General features: G+C 42.2%; 1 protein-coding gene across 21 annotated transcripts in view; it reads right to left on the reverse strand.

Moving 5' to 3' along the window:
• Window positions 1-18,678, reverse strand: part of SYNE1 (spectrin repeat containing nuclear envelope protein 1) — a 488,794-nt gene that overhangs the window by 157,623 nt on the left and 312,493 nt on the right. For 18 of the 21 annotated variants that reach the window (XR_010599728.1, XR_002889944.3, XR_010599727.1 and 15 more), the window contains 6 exons: window positions 16,445-16,627; window positions 12,506-12,643; window positions 9,028-9,213; window positions 7,742-7,864; window positions 5,980-6,162; window positions 2,969-3,112 (listed from right to left, as the gene is read on the reverse strand). Coding sequence is in view for 18 of the 21 variants with exons in the window: in XM_065588833.1 (XP_065444905.1) it covers window positions 2,969-3,112; window positions 5,980-6,162; window positions 7,742-7,864; window positions 9,028-9,213; window positions 12,506-12,643; window positions 16,445-16,627 (957 nt within the window). In the remaining 3 variants the exon portion in view is untranslated. Of the gene's footprint in view, window positions 1-2,968; window positions 3,113-5,975; window positions 6,163-7,741; window positions 7,865-9,027; window positions 9,214-12,505; window positions 12,644-16,444; window positions 16,628-18,678 lie in introns of all 21 variants that reach the window. The other 3 variants (XM_065588836.1, XM_065588832.1, XM_065588831.1) reach the window with 1 other exon arrangement.

Genomic DNA, 18,678 nt, shown 5'->3' on the forward strand with positions numbered 1-18,678 from the left:
ACATCTGCACAGTTAATAACCAGCACAATGAGTATGTAACATACCCTTCTCCATCAAAATATATACAGTATTATAAAGTAGAACCTCAGAGTTACGAACTGACTGGTCAACCACACACCTCATTTGGAACTTGCAGAACAAAATTAGGCAGCAGCAGAGACAAAAGACCCCCACACCTCCCAGTACAGTACTGTGGTAAACGTAAACTATTACAAAAATAAGGGGAAACTTAAAAAAATGTTTTGACAAGCTTGTTTCATTTAAATTAAGATGGTTAAAAGCAGTATATTTTTTCTGCTTGGTAAAGTTTCAAAGCTGTATTAAGTCAATGTTCAGTTGTAAACTTTTGAACGAACAACCATAATGCTTTGTGTGTGTCTGCGTGTCTCTCTCTCTTGAGAGAGAGAGAGAGACACACACACACACACACACACACACACACACAAAATATATTATATAGACAGATACATTATATAGACCAGTGGTCCCCAACCTTTTTCGTCTGGTGGGCGCCAGACGACGAGCCATGGAGGACCATGGCGGCAGATGACATTGCCGCTTGTCGGCGGATGCTCAATAGGTGTCGTCGTCAAAATGCCGCCGACAAGCAGTGTCATCCAGAGGCATTGCTGCCGAAAATCGGCGGCATTTCGGCGGCGACGCCTCTGGATGACGCTGCTTCTCGGTGGCATTTTGGCGGATGCTCGTTCGCTGCCCAGTACGTGGGTGCACTTAGATGCCCTGGCAGGCGCCATGGCGCCCGCGGGCACCGCGTTGGGGACCCCGATATAGACTAAACAGGCCTAAAACTGAGATTCAGAAGAGAAACGTATGGGTGTAAAGAAAAATAGGTGGGCGGGTTGTGAGTACACACAGAAGTATCAGATTTCTTTGCACTCGTCATTTTGTGGGAGCTCGGTTTTTCAATCAATATGCCACAATGTAAATCCAAGTTATTTTTATGGATGTGATTCAACAAACTACATGTTGTGCCTGGTCTTCATGTCATAGGTACCCAAATTCGACTTTTTGGTAGGACAACTGCTTGCATCATCATGTTTACACTAGAAATATCCTCCAACAAAGTTGTGTCACCACATTGCAATGCAACATAACACTGTGACAGAACATGATCAGGCTATATTGTAATCTCACGATTGCATGGGGATCTAATGATTGCAGAAGACACCTAATATCTTGCAAGCTACTGTATTGCCCATCAAAATCACAATGCTCCCAGAAACATCAGAATAGGTGGCCATTCTATAACATGGAAACCCAGAGAAAAAGACATCTGTAAACAGATTTATTGGGTAGAATGATACTCTGTGTTACTTATGTGCAAGGCTACTGCAAAACCAGGGGGCAATGACTTTCTTCTTCCCGTCTTATCTTTGTATTTTAAACATAGCTACTGTGTGTCCTGTTAACCTTCACACGCGGACTACAATTATATGTCCGGGTAAACTGTAATTTTTCTTTTCATTTATGCATGCAATCTGCATCTTGTACACCTGATTAAAAATAAAAGATGTAATCATACAATGACTAAGTCTTGTTTGTTGTATCGTGTACTCTAATGCAAAACTTAAGCAAACAAAAACTTAAATGCAGAAATGTGTGTCATCTGTGTCTCTTTAAATGCATTCCTTTGAGATGTTTCAGACATACTCCAGAATGAAGCTCCATTTTAATTCTACTTCCCACCATGTGAAATTCATGCACCCCATCTCGACTGCCACCCAAACTCTGAATAAATAGGATTTGGGCAGGGGATAGACTGCACCTCCCCAAACTTGGAGCAACTTGCAGGTCTGCACCACAGCCGTTTTACAGCTACTGGTTCAAATAAAAGGACTGGAACAGCATCTATTGCTTCTCTATGCTCCTCTGAAGGGATTCCCAGCTACTCTACTCATACATGTGTTGGTCCAGTGAACCCCGTGCCTGCCCCACTCTTAATGCCTCCCTCTGCACCGATGTTTTCAGATCTGTCTGTGGAGACATTATTAGGAATACCCTTCATGAAAACAGCAGACAGCCTTTGTATCAAATAGCTTCTTTTTCATTGTACTAAATAATTGTCTGTCACAATGGTCATAGAAGCTAACTAAGCAGTATAGGAGGAGTACTTCAGGGATAAACACAGACTGTGAAAGACAAATTTAACCCTTTCTTCTAAAACTAAAGCATAATGCCATCTAGTGCCAAAAACTAGGCAAGAGAGCCACTACCAATTTGGCAATCTAATGCATGGCATACTACAATGTGAAGACCTGGGATTCCAAAATCAGTGTGGTGGCATGGAGCCTCCACACAGATTGTCCCTGTCCTCATATGATCTCCTGAAATCTTCAGGGTTTGAGGTCTGGACCTGAAGCTCATTCCTCAGAGACAAAACTTTGCTCCCCCTGATAGAGTAACTTGAAAAGGACCCTTTAAGGTGATCTTTGCCAAGTTTTCTTCCTCTAGTACTGCCTTCTGTGGGCTTTACCTCATGAGGGGTGATCCTGTCCCTTGCTTTTACTCTGTCTGTTCTCAGGCATAGCTCTCAGTAAATGAGGTCTTCAGGACTGGGCCTAAGATCACTAAGAGACAATAATCTTCAGCACTGTGTTACCGCATGATGCAAAGAGTTCCCATTGAAATATTTTGGAATTCCACACATCAATCAATGCACCCTGTGTCTTTCAACCCTTGGTAATTACTTAATGCTTTAGTATGTTACCATGCTCTCAAGCCTTCGGGAGACCTACTCGGTAAAGAAAAAAATAAAAGATGCTTGGAACTGTGCTGTTAACAGGAATTTGCTATTTGTGAGTATGTAAAGTATAAATCCTCCCTGCTAAGCTAGCCTTTGTGGACCTCAAAAAAACTGCTCTGTGACCTCAAGAGAACTTAAGCTGACCAAGAGATCTCTCAAACTAATTAACTCAGAGCCTGGACAGTTGCATCTATACTGCATTACCTCATGGCGTGAAATCTGGGCCTGCAGCTCCTGGATGTTACTGGTTGCAACAGGTTTGTCTTGGATCTCACGGTGGGCACCCTCTATCATTTGCTGTAAATGCTTCATCTCTTGTTCGTATTGCTCATACTGTACCACTGCTTCCTAGAGAGAGAAGATACAGTAGATGTACACAAAAATAAAACATTGATGGCATTCATTCGATTACACTATCCCCTCCCTAAGCATGTCTCTAAGGGCTTGTCTACATTACCCGCAGGATCAACGGGCAGCGATCGATCCAGCGGGGGTCGATTTATCGTGTCTAGTCTAGACGCGATAAATCAACCGCCAAGCGCTCTCCCATCGACTCTGGTACTCCACCAGGAGTGAGAGGCGCAGGCAGAGTCGACGGGGGCACGTCAGCTGTTGACTTACTGCAGTGAAGACACCGTGGTGAGTAGATCTAAGTATGTCGACTTCAGCTATGTTATTCACATAGCTGAAGTTGCGTAACTTAGATCGATCCTTCCCACACCCGGTGTAGACCAAACCTAAGTGCTGTAAACAGCCAGCTACCTGGAAAACAAGATATGAACAGATAGCATAACTTACAGCTGAGTAGTACAAAGTCTTCTGCTTACACACTTCAAAACTGGTTATACTCAGAAATGTGACAGGGAAAATGACATTGGGAAGCTTCAAATTCCTTTTTTTTTTTAAAAAAAAATACTTTCGTATCAGATTCTCTTATTTTAAAACTCATGCGTTTTTTAAATACATACACCACTGTAAATGCACTCATTTGGGACCTGAAGATAAACTTGCTTCCTTCCTATCTGCATTACACTTTAGCTGATAGGTTTGCTCAGAATATACAAGACAGAAAATACCGGTATTCTGAAGATAGTACTGCAAAGCCAATATAGCTAACACTAGTAAAAGTTTGATTTTGGCTGCAAAGTAAGTAGAGAATACTACTTATATAGGGAGTCAATATGTCAAGTGAGAACGGGCCACATAATCACACTTTATCAATTCCTTAGTTAACAGGAGAGTTGGTAGTCTAGGGGTTAAATCAGAACTGCTGGCTTTAGTCCCAGCTCTGCCACTATCTTACTGTGTGATTTGGAGTGTTACTTAACCTCTGTGTGTCCCAGTTCAACCACCAATAAATAGGTTGTGATACTATTTACCTTCCTCCCAAGGCTGCTGTAAGAATTAAAGGATTGTAATGCCCACAAAAACCTTTGGCACCATATAAAATGATGTTTATTATGGATACAGCAACCTTTTGTCAGCTACATTTATAATCAAAGCTAATTTAATTTGAAAACAAACTTCACTCAATAAGACTTACTGAAGAGCCATGTCTATACACATTTGGAAAGCAATGGTGCATGACTAGAAAAAAATATCACCAAATACATTGTAGAGCTCACTACATAAGAATTTTTTTCTGGTGAGATATATTTCTGTAGACAGAAGAATTAATAGATTTTTTCTTGGCATGTAATTAATATGGAGGGTTGCTGAATAATACAGTTACAATGTTACCATGCAAATAACCGCAGAGAACTTAGAACTGGAAAAAAATTAGAATTCACTTTGCCCATCTCCTTTCCAATGATGAATTACTCTGGAAAAAACAATTGACTATACTGTACAAGCTGTTTTTAAATTATTCAAAAGATGTCATCTTCCACCTTTGTATTAGCATGAAAAAATAACAGGCTGAGACTTTCAAAGCTGACTAGTGGATTTAGCTGCATGACTCATTAATTGAACTGGGAAGTGTGAGAATAAATCCTCTAGTTGGCTTTGAAAAAATCTCAGCCATATAAGCCGCAATGCCAAAGTGTAATGATGGGATGAAGGTCAGCACTGGCTACAGCTGAAGTAAAGCAGGAGTGCTCTCACTGAAAAGATAGTTCATTGGGAGAACATTATGAGTTGCAAGGAAGCAAATAATTTAAAAGTCTTTAGGCATCTGAGCAATTAAGATGCGTTTTGAACTGCCAATGCCCCAACACAAGTAAAAAAATAAAAATGATAAAGAAGCCTTTTTAAAAGGGCAAATGTCAACCACTGGGGCTCAAGACTTTCCACTGGCTGCTTCACCAACCATGCCCACCAACAACGCAGTGTTGCCCACTCTTCACAATTTTATCACAAATCTTGTGGTATTTGTTGTTTTCTTAAAGCTCCAAGTCCTGGGGTTGTATGAGAATCTCAGCTTTCATTTTCACAAAAAAAAGTTTCTGGCTCTCTTGTTTGTGGAGAAAAGCTTAGAAACAGGATCTGAGTGCATGTTAAAGGCTCTAAAACCAGAAAACAAATAAAAAGAACCCTGAATTAATAATTGGGGGAAAACCATAAACTCATGATTTTCACGATAATCTCATGATGCTTAGGTCCTGCCTCATGATATTTGAATGTTTAGGATTGGCAAAACTGCATGGCCCCAACATCATCATCAGTAAGAGACTGCTACAGGTCACCTCAAGTTCTTATCCACCATACAGTAAAGAAACCATTAACTACATATGAAATGCAAATTTCATTTTTCAATCAAAATGGATGGGTCAGACAGTCAAATTATGCCATGGTGACAAATGAAAGACCAAGGAGATTAACAAGCAAATACAATTTAGATTTTTGAAAATTAAAACAATAACTTGATAGGTTGTGCAATAACCCTTCACAGGCACATGTAAAAAAATATTACTCCCCTTTTCATTTCAACGGTTACAGGGTAAAAGGCTAATAGGGTATTGAAGTTTTATTTCCTTACTTTTTTGGGAATTAATGCAGACTGAGAAAATGGTCTAATAATGTGCTTAAAATTCCAATAAATATGGAGCTCAAAATCTTTCAAATATAAGTGGAAGTCATGTTATTCTTCCAGGCAAACATTGGGCTTAAAAGAAAAAAAAATGAATATGTGAATTATTCTGTGCCAATATAAACCTTTCTAGTGGTAGCACAATCTCTAACCCCCTACCCTCACCCACAGCTCAGTTTGCACTTGCCTGCATTATATTGCATTGCTGGATAGCCATGTGCTGCAGACGGCTGGCTTCCTCCTGAAGTCTGAGAGCAGTGTGACATATCTGCAGGCTGGTGACCACCTCTTCAGGCATCCTTAAGGCACTCTGGCAGACCTGCATGGCATGAACCTTTGGCTTCAGTGACTCCATTTCAGACAGCAGATGCTAGAAATAAAATTGGTGCCATAGTAAGTCATTCTCCCATGAATTCCAAAGACTATTCACACAGACAGTTATTAACAAGAGTGAGTTCAACCAGCAAAATAAAAGATGAATTAGATTACCCACAGTTAAATGAAGCATAATCAGGGCATGCTCAGAGTGGAGTTGCTTGTTGATTTTGTGGTAAATATTATTTTATATTCTTAATTAAAGAAAATGTATTCCACCTATTGAGGAGGAACAAAAATGATTTAAATTAAATCACTTTATGAGCCCCCTTTGAAACAAACCAATGTTTATCCCTGTTTATGAGTTTATGTCTAGACTGAAAGTAATTCTTTAAACTATTCTAGAAAATACATACAAAAATGCTTAAAAACCAAACGTAGTTTCTGAGCAACAGCATTTGTTTAATCTTGTTTATATGCACATTTTAAACGTAAAACCAAACTGAGAGCCCTTCTGAGATACAGTTGCCCATTGTTTCTGCTCATAATCCTCCTTTCAAAATTTGGACCATGGCTAAAAATGATGATGTTTAAAATTAAATAAGCAACTAAATGGAACAAAATGCATCTACATAAAGATCCTTCCCCTTGAATAAGCACCATCTGGCCTCCTTTGTTTATCTGGCCTCTCTCCAAGCATCTATTCTTCCCACAATGCATGTGCCTAACTTCTATTCATATGCATGAGATCTGCATATGCACAATTACAGGGGGATAGATTAGGTCTACATTCTTTTTATTGTCATTGAGGAGTTTACTGAATTCTCAATATAAAAAAAAATGCATGAATGAAGGCATGTATAAACATATGCAGTCTGAAATTGTAAATTCAACAGGCTGAAGCCTCAGTACCAAAATTTTGACAGTATGAGGTACAGACACTCGTCCCTTTTCCCCTCTATTGTGCCCCCAGGGTTACGGCAATGGAACTGTGGTGATGGGCTAGGGGAAGACCCTGAGATCTGGGACACCTAATGTATTGTGGGTTATTTTTCCTTTTATGAAGGAGGGTGAATGAACTAAAGGTCAGTGGTGCATACCTATTTCTTCTCTCTGGCCGGCTTTGAAGGGGAAAGCGCCACTTCTCTCGGGCCGCTGGCTGCGCGGCTGCCCCTGATCCTCCTGAGTCCTCCGGCCCATACTCGCAGGGCCGCATTCCAAAAGGGGCTTTAGAGCTGCAGGCCAGGGCCCCAGGTCCCCCTTAGCCCAGGGCCCTGCAGCCCCTAAACCCCTTGCGTTCTGGGTGGCCATGCCTGCCCGGGGGGGAGGGGGCAGCTTCCCTCCATCCCTCCCTGAAAGTATGGGGAAAGTGCTGGGAGGGAGGGAGGAGGAGGAGGTGGAGAAGAGGAACTTGTGCAATGCTGTCTTGTAAAGTCAGTCAAACGACGTTATAAGGGAGCACTGCACAACTTTAAACGAGTATGTTCCCTAATAGAGTAGTGACGTAACTTCGAAACGTTAAGCGGGAGGACGTTAAGTGAGGAGTTACTGTAGTGCCTTACTCCATAGGCAGCCCCACTGATTAGAGCTGCTCACTTCGCCTCTATGTTATTTTTGTAGCTTAACCCTTTTACCTGTCTGTGAGATAGCTGTTCTTTTAGACTCAAACGCCCAAGCTCTGGAGAGGTCAGGGTAGCTTGGGCTTGTTCCAAAGCAGCCTGTAGAGTTTTCACTTCAGCTTCAAATTTCTTCATATCCTGCAAAAAATAAAAATTCAGGGACAAACAAGAAAGAAATGAACACCACAGATGTCTCTGGCATTATAGTATCCACTATGTAATCCACACACAACACCAGTTTTTTTCCCAATATAAACTACAATTTTAAGTTATTGAGAGTGTGAAAAATCTTTACTCTTATTACACCCTGGGATGGATTGGAAAAGGAGCTCTCCAAGACACAGATAGATATCACTGACAGTATCTTCTCAAGCAAATTCAATCTGGACTTGATTAAAGTGATGCCATTCACTTCCACGATACTTCAGAAATCAGACCAGTGTCTGATTTCTACCATAAACAATAAAATCAGCCTTGACTTTATGAGCATTTGTGTTTTGACATGTTTTGTGCCTCAGATTTTACTTAAAAGTTCTGTATCACCTTACTGTGCTTTATTACAGAACATCTGCTACACTGCAATATATGATCGCTGAGCTCAGATTATGTGATGGGTCAAGGACCGCATTTCAGCTTTAGCTAGAAAAAGCAGAGCTATCTGCCATACCTTTAACTGAATTTATATAAATTTCCCATATTTATCAATTTGTATCTTTTCTGTACAGCATCAGAAGAAATACCATAATTGCAAAGGAAAACCCTCTCCAGCACCAAGAAAGCTGCATTATGATAGAGCAGTTTCTTGTTTGACTATTGGCTTAAAAAAAAAAAAATCTTTGAGCCATTTTCTGGCCGTAAAAGTGATAGTTTAAAAAAAAAATTCTAGTGGGTGCACTGAAAAACATTTCTGCCCTTTGCACGTGCCCTTGCCGAACTGTGCAAATCCCTCATGCACATGCACTAGGTAGGGTTAACACACACATTGAGGAGTTTGCATATTAAAGCATGATACATGTGAAAGTGCACACTCTTTCAGGTACACCCATTTGGAAATGGGGACCTTACACTACAGTTTCGCCACAATCCAACTCCTAGTCAAATCAGCAGAAATCCTCCCACTGACTTCAGTAGGAGCTGGATGAGACCTTGTAGAAGGAAGAGTTAGGAAATGGCACAACATCAGTTCCATTTCTTTTTCTATGATAAACTCCTTATAAACCACAGATGACCTGTTCTACTGCTGCTCCTACAAACATGACGACATGAACAGTTACTTCAGTTATGAAGGGCACTTCAAGTACCTTGGCTGCATCCTGGAGATTCTGGAGCCGCAGTTTGATAATTTGCTGGAGCTCTTCCGTCTGCCGCCCCAATTCTGACACTTGCTGAGTCATCCCTTCAGTATAGTAAACACTTGAAAGATATTCTATCTTCTCATTCATGGACTCGAGATCACCATGAATCTCTCCAGACTCCTCAAGCATGGTCTGAATGGAAGAACCATATCACCAGAGTTAAGTGTCACCGTTTAGGCCCTGATTCAGCAAAACATGTAGGCATGTATTCGACTTTAAGCACACCTTTACTTAGCACAGCACTTAAAAACCTACTTATTCTTAAGCATGTGATTAAGTTCCATGGACTTCAATTAGACTTAAGCAAATCTTCACGTTGAGCATGAACTTCAGTGCTTTAGTTTATTATGGCCATACAGCTCTAGCATAAAATTTATCATTTCAGAAGCTGTATCTCTCCATACACCAGTTTAAGAATTTCTCCATATAATTAGCATGTTGCTAGATAAAAATAGAATACACATTAAGTATGGCCCTGATTCAGCCTGAACATCTGCTGGGCCTACGTAGCAACAAAAAGATCTCAGGTGGAGCAAACAGTGAGGTGGCAGAGCCAGTGGGTGTTAATCTGCTGTTTTATGTGCTGTAACATCTATCAACAGGAATCAGAGTGATCTGTTTCATAGGTGAGCTGCCTGCCATGAGCCAATCTCTATGTACTTCACACTATCCACTTACAGCATCATACCCAGACAAATGCTGTTAGTAAGCAAATATAAAAGCAAAGATGAGGCCAGAATCATATGGGGACCTACTGCATTGAACAATAAATATATTGTTTTTCCAATATCTGTTAACCCTGAAAAAAAAATCATCTCTTGTGGCCACTGCAGTCACAAAAGCCTAGCATTTTTTATTTGTTTTATTGAAATGGGGTGATCCTAACTGAGCCTCAGTGCCACCTGGTAGAGAGCCCACCATACTGTAACTCATCTCAGGACGGACACACTCACTACCCCCAACACAATGCTGTCATAGTACATAGATAAAAAGGTGTCATGTAACCTTTCCTATGTAAACTAATGATTCACTGGTCCCAAAAATCACTGTGTAGTTTATGTATGGGTTATGTTCAAAGAGTTATGTGTGTGATGGAAATACGTTCTTAAAAAGTGTGTTTGGGAGGCAATGCATACTCCACGCCTAACAAAGCCTAGACAAATGAATCTGGATTTACCTGTCTGACCAGCTTGATTACAATGAAATTATATTTACATATAAGGTAAAAAAAGCCATCAAGCTAACAGGTCATGGAGGAGACAACTTAGTAAGTATGCCAGGGGACATAGTCTACATCCCAGGAAGGCTTCTCAGCTCTTGAGACCAAGACAATGGACTTGGGGAAAATATAAGGGGAGCAAAAAGACATTTTAGTTATCCATCTGTAGTGAGTCGGTGTGGCTCCCCGCCGCCCCAGAGGGGGAAGAGCCCATCCGGAGGCCGGAGTGGGCGGAGCTAGGGAGCTCTAGGGTGACCAGATGACAGGAAGAAAATATCGGGACACAAGGGGGGGGGGGAGGGGGGGTCACTGGCAGAGCAAAAAAAACCAAAAAACCGAGTACTGCCGGTGTAAGGACACAAACAGCTCCCTCTCCCAATTCCCTACTGTGACCCAGTGCTGCCGGCAGTCGGGGGCGGGAGCTGAGAACAGCCCAGGGCTGCGGGCAGTCAGAGGAGATTATGCTTACCCTTCCTTAGGTATGCATACCTTCAGCCTCTGGTTTTTAGGAGCGGGGGGAAAAAAAACAACAGAGAACAGCTAAGTGCTGCCGGCAGTCAGAGGAGAAGAAAAAAAAAAAAGCCGAGAACAGCTGAGTGCTGCCGGCAGAGAAAAAAAAAAAAAAAAAAAAAAAGCGGAGTGCAGCGTCCCGACCGAAGATCAATCGGGACGCGGGACAAATACCTAAATATCGGGACGGTCCCGATTTTATCGGGACGGTCCCGATTTTATCGGGACGTCTGGTCACCCTAGGGAGCTCTGAGCCCACCCCTTAGGGGATCAGGCGGCGACCTGGAAGTACAAAGGCTCACCCTCAGAACTCAGTCAGGCCCCAGACGCCGGAGAGACCAGACGTCTCCAGCCTAGCTCGGGGCTGGGAAACCTTCGTGGCCCGGGGCGCCCGCTACCTGGAGGAGCTGCCGGGCCTGCCGAACGATCCCTGGCCTGCCGAACCCACAGTCCAGGATCTCCCCGAGGCCGACACCAGCCCCCAGGTAGGCCCCGAGGGGAGTGTGGAAGTAGCCCAGGGGCAGCCGACCCCAGTCTGGCTGCAGCACTGCCAGAGCCTATGTCAGTGTGTTGTGGCCAGGATCCCCACTGACAAAGCAGCGGGCCTTCTGCTGCTGCTAGGGCCCCGGGCTGGGATGCAGTGGAGTGGGTGGGCCTGCATCCCCCCGCCACCCAACCCGTGGGTGGCAGTCTCCCCCTCTCCCAGGCCTTTTGAGGCTTCGGCCTACTACTGTTGCTCAACCCTGACTGAGGGTCTGAGCTCCTGATTCAGCGTTTGTTGCCCCATCCTGACCTAGGGCCTGGGATAAATACTCCTGCTTGCTGCTCAGCCCTGACTGAGGGCCTGAGCCCTGACATAGCATTGGTGCCCACCCTGAGCCAGGGTCGGGCTTACAGTGTCTTCCAGGATTTCAAGGGCTGTCGAGGGAGACCCTGCAGCCGGACAAAGTACCCAAGCACCAGTGGGTAGTGAGTCGGTGTGGCCCCCCGCCGCCCCGGAGAGGGTCGAGCCCCGGCAAACTCTTGTACACCATCTCTTAGTGCACATGGGGTACAGCACTCTGAGCCTGTGAAAGGTGGATTCCCTATGCTGGTAGCTATATGTAAGTAAGAAAACTGCTTAGGCAAAGACCGTAACTTGCTAAAATGAAGTTTTAGTCACTAGAAAGCTAGCATTGTTTTGTTTATTACCATACCTGTCTCTTTCTCTTGCTTAGTAACACTTAAATCTCTGTTCCTTGTTAGGGTTCAGAGTAGCAGCCGTGTTAGTCTGTATCCGCAAAAAAGTACTCCTGTTCTTGTTCCTTGTTGGTAAACTTATTCTTAATTTTACTTATTCTAAAGTTCAGTGCTGTTATAACTGAATTAAAGTGTGAGTCCTCAGTTAAACTAACAGGCTCGGTCTCTTTGGAAGCAGCAAACAATGATTTCTGTGAATGTCCAGTGAGAGGAACTGAACACTGCAGAGAGCTGTCTTTGGGAGAACTCGGGCTCACTGTATGTTACCTGCAAGGCAACGTTTAGACTGGCAGAGTCTCAGGGGGTTGCTGGTAAAGCAGATAGACACACACAGTTCAATCTCTCTCTTGCTGAGGCAGAGGGGTAACACAGTGGCTTATGGTTCTGGGGATCCTGAACAGAATGTCACAAATGGGCATTAAACTGTCCCTTGAAATCTGTAGCTCATATAGTCACCTGATATGCCATAAACTGTTCACGAAGCTGGGAGGCAGAATTCCATGTGATGCTACCATGCACTAGACTTTTAGCTTTCTCGATCCATTTCAGTATGAACTCCAGCATCTCACTGTATTCTTCCAAGTGTGAAGCAGCCTGAAAATAAAAAGATCCATTTTATAAACCTGCACAGTAGGTCTCTGAACATTTTTTAAAAGTGACAAAAGTAGATCAATCTACCTATTTTTTGGTGGGGAGGGTAATTTGTAATATTTTTCAATCACTATTATTAATTATTATTATTATTACTGAATTTAGTAAAAATATTCCACATTATGAAGATAATGTATGTATGCCTCTAAAGGCTGGAGTAACTATTTTTTTTTAAATTCTTCCTAAAGAAACTAGGACACATTAGGAGTATGTGGGTGGATGTGCATGCCTGAGATTGTCACACATGAATGTATTCTCCCTTCTTGCTCATCTCAAGACTCCCACTTAAGTATAGTCACTTATCTTTGTGCCTTATCTTAGGCTGTCCCTTATGTCTCTTTTCCCCGCCTGTGATCCCACACATTTCCCCCCCTCCATTTAAAGCCTGCTTTCTCTTGTCTGTTACAGCTTTCCCCCTATTCCATTTTGTTTCTTACAGCTGTCCCCTTATTCCATTTTGTTTTTGTTCTCCTCCTGTGGCCGCCCCTCCCTGGCTGTTAAGTTGTTTACCAGGGCCACTGCCCTTCTCAAAGGGATGGCCACCTATGCTGCGTGCTAAGTGGGACCACTGCCCTGTTCAAAGGGTTGGTCCTGTTATCACCTTGTTAAACCTGGGCTTGGTGTAGGGTAGGCAATGTCCAGAGCTGCAAGACCTAATGTGTTTTTGAGATCCTGGGCATGAGTCATAGGCCTCATGTGCTTTTGAGTCCTGAGGTGGGAACTCACGCCTATGGTCCAGGACTCTGCCCAGACACGTCTCTATGCTCACCTGCAGTTTTTCCCTGTATCTCCTACCCTGTGACAGAAGGAGCCTATCAGGGACAGGTGGGGAAACTGCCTGAGATTGCCTTTAAGAACAGGCATTTTTGAAACAAACATCAGAAAGGTTCCTGCATTGCTACCTGGTCTGATCAGCCAGGGGTTCTGGGGGGTCCTTTCTCCGCTCTTGTTTTATTTTTGAGCGTACCCCCGTTTTTAACCCCCCCCCCACGAAGAACGAATTGCTGCCTGAGAGACCTCTTGATTATCAAGACCGTACCGAGCCCTCCTTGCTTCTTCTGATGTTGTTGCTGCTTCTGCCTTTGCTGCTGCCTTGGGGACTGGTAAGAATCCCTCTGTGAAACTTTCTATACTTTTATTACTTTAGCTTCTGGCTCTGTTTCCCCAGCACACAGACTCAAGCTAAATCTTGGTCTGTGTCTTAAAACCTCTCAAACTCCTTGGTCTGTATCTGTAATCTGTTTCTTGCTTTGCAGTGCCTTTGCTGCTAGAAATAAGCCTGTGCCTTCCTGGACTGTATCCTGGGCTGCCAGCTTGCAGCCACTGCCCCCCCCCTCGCTTGCAGCCACCACTAGTTAAATCCCCCTCCCCCCTTGGAGCTGTATCCTGGGCACACACCACTCTGCCCTCTGGAACTACCCCTAGTATAAGGTGCACCCATTAGGTTAGATTTTGTCCTTTAGTCTAGATAAGTTGTAATTTCATTTTGCATAGCTGTAGTTAAGTTAGGTTTAGAAAATTGCTTGCATTGTAGCCTGTAAGTTAGGCTTAAAGAATTGTTGCATTGTGTTTTGTTACTTGCTAATTTGTGTAGTTTTGGTTAAGTTAAATAATAGATAAGATTTTTGCTGTGTTTTGTAGAATTGTCTCTCTGCTGTTTAAACTTGCAGCCTGTCTGTTATGGGTCTCCCTGAGTTTAAATCTCCCTCCACCACATGCTCCTCTTCCCCCATCCCCCAACCTCACTTCTCTACCACTTTCTTTCTCTCTCTCTTCCTCTCTGCTGTTTAAACTTACAGCCTGTCTGCTCTCTCTCTTTCTAGCATAAAACCCCTTTGGTTGCCCCTTTTCTCTCTAACACACCTCACATTTTACATTTACACCACTCTGACACATTTTTACCTAAAATTGTTGGTTATTTAACCCATTTTACCCATACTGTTAGTTGGTTATATGCTGCTGTGACACACTCTTTACATAGAAATTGTTAGCTACCTGTTACATTTATACTTCAGTGTTAATTGGTTACCAACTGTATTGTACCCCACTGTATTGTACCCCATTATTGAAACCCCCTATCCCATTTACTAGAAGAACCCCCCCCATCATTGTCTATTGTAAACACCCTATACACCCCATCCCATCGTATTTCATTGTTAAATTCCCACCACTTCCTTTTTCCTTTAATAAAGAAATTAATTGGCACCCCACCTGTGTGGTAATTGCTCCCCAAGATCCCATATACCTGTCCAGCCTATCAATGTTAATTTTCCAAAAGAAGAAAAGTGGTATACTTATTTTAAAAATACAAAGCCAAAAACTGCACTGATTTCTGATACACCCACTTTTCTGGTTAGCAAGTACATTATAACTCTGAGGGTACGTCTTCACTTACCGGAGGGTCCGGCGGCAGGCAATCGATGTTCTGGGATCGATCTTGGAAGTGCTCGCCGTCGACGCCGGTACTCCAGCTCGCCGAGAGGAGTACGCGGCATCGACGGGGGAGCCTTCCTGCCGCGTCTGGACCCGCGGTAAGTTCGGACTAAGGTACTTCGAATTCAGCTACGTTATTAACGTAGCTGAATTTGCGTACCTTAGTCCGAAGTGGGGGCTTAGTGGGGACCAGGCCTGATTCTCTACTCACTTAACAGGAATAACTCTGCTGAAATCAATGGATTTGCACTGTGAGAATGGAGACAGACCCTGTGTATCTGAATTGTATTGTTTGTCTAAAGCACTTAGACTGTAAGCTTCTTGGGATGGGGAATGGAGTTTCTTCTGTGTTTTGTACTCGACAACCCGACAACAAATAACTCTTTCACCAAGTACTTTTTGCTAAAAGTAACATTGATTGAAAATTATTCTGACAGATATTTCCGACCTTCTTTGGGGAAAAAACTTTCTTGCAGAGGCAATGGAAAAGCATACCATGAAACACTATCCACTTCAAGTTCTGTAATATCTTCTCAAAGCATTTTGAAAATGGGGCTCATGACGTATCAGGATTATGGATGGCAGAACCACAAAAAGTCCCTTCCCTCACTCTTATCTCAACTATTAAAAATACCAACATGCCAAGATGGTACCTCAATCTCCTTCCTTGTTAGCCCCTTTTTTTATGGCTCAATTGCTTGTACTGATCCAAATTTAACAAAGCATGTGCTCAATAAGACTTTGCATATTGAAGTCAATAGGACAAAGCATGTGCTTAAGTGCTTTGCTGAGTAGGAACAGACTGCTGAATTGGAGCCATTTTTAATAATTTTATTTCTAGACTTTTCTATTGCTGTATCCAGGCTATGATCACCGTTCCCCCCTCATGGTGCAGGGCATTACAACTTCCATCCAAACGAATATGAAGGGGGAGCTGCACTAGCAAGATTTAACTCCAGAGGAGGCAGGTACTGCACTGGGCATGCTCTCTGTTGGAAGGCAGCTTTAAACCTGGTTAGATCTCCATAGGAACTTTGCTGACACGTTTCCTGGCAAAGGTGCTGAATCAGCATCTCTCCAAGTTAGAATTATTCTGCCCTCCTGACTTGGCCACACTTCATTCAGCCAGACTTACATCTGCCTAACGCCCATCCACAGGGAGTGAATTTGGCCCTGAATATGCACATTACACATTATTCCAAGAGACAATAATGTTTTTATGTAACTATACAAAAAATAAGTCATTAATCAGAAATCGCCATTTTCTTGGAGCCTCTAAAAGGAAATAAATTAAATGATTTGACACCATACCTGGTTGAGTTTGGCTGCTCTGTACTCAGCCTGCCTAATGGTCTGTTGGTGTAACCCAGTCAGTTTCCCTATCCTATTAGCCAGCTGTTTAGCCAGCTGATTGTTCTGCTCTGCGAAATCTTGTACAGATGCGTCCAGTTCCACCAGCTTTATATTGCAGCTGTCCAATTCCTCACCTAGGATCTGGAACAGGGAGAGAACATTTTACTGACAAAATCAGTGAGTGGGGGTTGGTTTTTAACAGCCTTTTTGTGATTTTGACACAAAGTTTCCATAGTTTGTTCCATTTCTATTTTGGCTGCATACCAGTAATGTTTCTTTAAGCAAAAAGGCAGAGCAGGATGTGTGATCATCTCTTCAATGACTGTCATTGCTGTTTCTTCCCCGTGTTCCTGTACAAGATGGATAACATTTTCCCTCCCCCACCAGAAAAATGAGTCACTTAGTGTTACATCTACTAGTGTTGGCCATGGTCCTATGTTTGTCCTCAAACTGAGAGGTCAACACATTGTTGTCATGATGAAGGTTTGGGTTGGTCATATGGAGTATGGATTGATTTAAAAAAAAAAAAAAAAAAAAAAAACCACCTTTTCTGAAAAATTCAGAATGTGTCATTAAATATCAATGTGTCCAAACTATTTTGTTTTTATTTCTATTAGCATCATCAGTTTGTGCTGTGCACCAGACAATTTGTTCTGGTCACTGGAGGAGTTTGGACAACATTTCAGTAGAAAAAAAGAAGACTTAATCAACAGAATCTCTTAGGTAGAAATAGACTTCATTGTGTATAATGGTGTGGTGTGATAACAAATATGTTATAAGAGTTTGGGAGGAATCTACTACAACAGGAAAAGCCATGAATTATGCAGTTCAACTTAAATGAGTGACAATAAAACTTTCTAACATACCAGACCTTAATGTATTTTGTCCTCTGTGGATGTATTTAAAAATATATTGGAAATGTTTTATATAATAGTGTTTTATGTACCCCACCACATGCAAAGGCAGGTGTCCTAGTTATCTATGATTCTTATTGCACAAATCTATGAAGGAGAGAAGAAATATTAGCTATTCCATTTTAGAAAAGTTAATTTTTTAAAAAAGATCTAAAAGTTTTTCTTTACACAGTGACATATGACATCTTGGAATCTTTCAGGGCTGCAAGAATATTACATGTATTATGCTGGAAATCACTCACTTCTGGTGGCACAAAGTTCAAACAAAAAAAGTTCAAGGTACCCTTTACAATTATTATTACACAAATCAAACAAAGACAAAATCTGGTCCAGGACTGAACATTGTCCACGATGCATCTCAGAACAGTTTTATTGTGGGGGGAATTCTAGTTTGGATTGTTTTTCTATGATGGAGAGGAGTGTGGGAGGAAATGAAACATTTCTCTGGCAGGTTAATCTTTATTTTTAATAAGATCTGTTTCAAGCTATTCAGAGGTGCGGAATATTCTGGAAGTGATGGATTAGAGTGCAAATGGGATGGGTAAAGGTTCATGGTAAATCAGCATCACGAAAGTGACATAGCTAATCAATCTACCCATAGATATACATCTACCTATTGCAACACACACACTATTGTACTATAGGTGTGCATATGTTTATCTCTACATTGCAGTATTGAAAGCTGCAGAATTTATATTGATTAAAGTTCCAATTTTTAAAAATGGAGCAACTAGAAATAATTTGATATATTCAAAACTAGTTTGTATTCCACATACACCTCTACCTCAATATAACACTGTCCTCGGGAGCCAAAAAAATCTTACCGTGTTATAGGTGAAACCATGTTATATCGAACTTGCTTTGATCCGCCGGAGTGCGCAGCCCCGACCCCCCTTCCCCGGAGCACTGCTTTACAGCGTTATATCAGAATTAGTGTTATATCGGGTCGCGTTATATCGAGGTAGAGGTGTATATTACAGCCATAGTTACATCATTAAAACAAAACTATTACTGCTGTGATAGAAGCCAACCTTGTCTCACAATTAACAGATAAATGCAGTTGTGGAAATATTACTAGCTGTCCAATGATGCAAGAACATTTCATCTAAAGTTGGAGATACAGGAAAACACATTTAATTGGTTTTACACCAACTTAACTGGGGCAATTATGAACCAGTTTCAGTGGGATGCATTTCAGTGACCCTATACAGCAGATAAATATACTTGGGAGGCAAAATTTTAGAGCAGCATACTGAGAGAGATTGGTGCTTTCTGTCA

Source organism: Chrysemys picta, chromosome 3 (assembly GCF_011386835.1).
Source record: "Chrysemys picta bellii isolate R12L10 chromosome 3, ASM1138683v2, whole genome shotgun sequence".
Lineage (NCBI taxonomy): Eukaryota > Metazoa > Chordata > Testudines > Emydidae > Chrysemys > Chrysemys picta.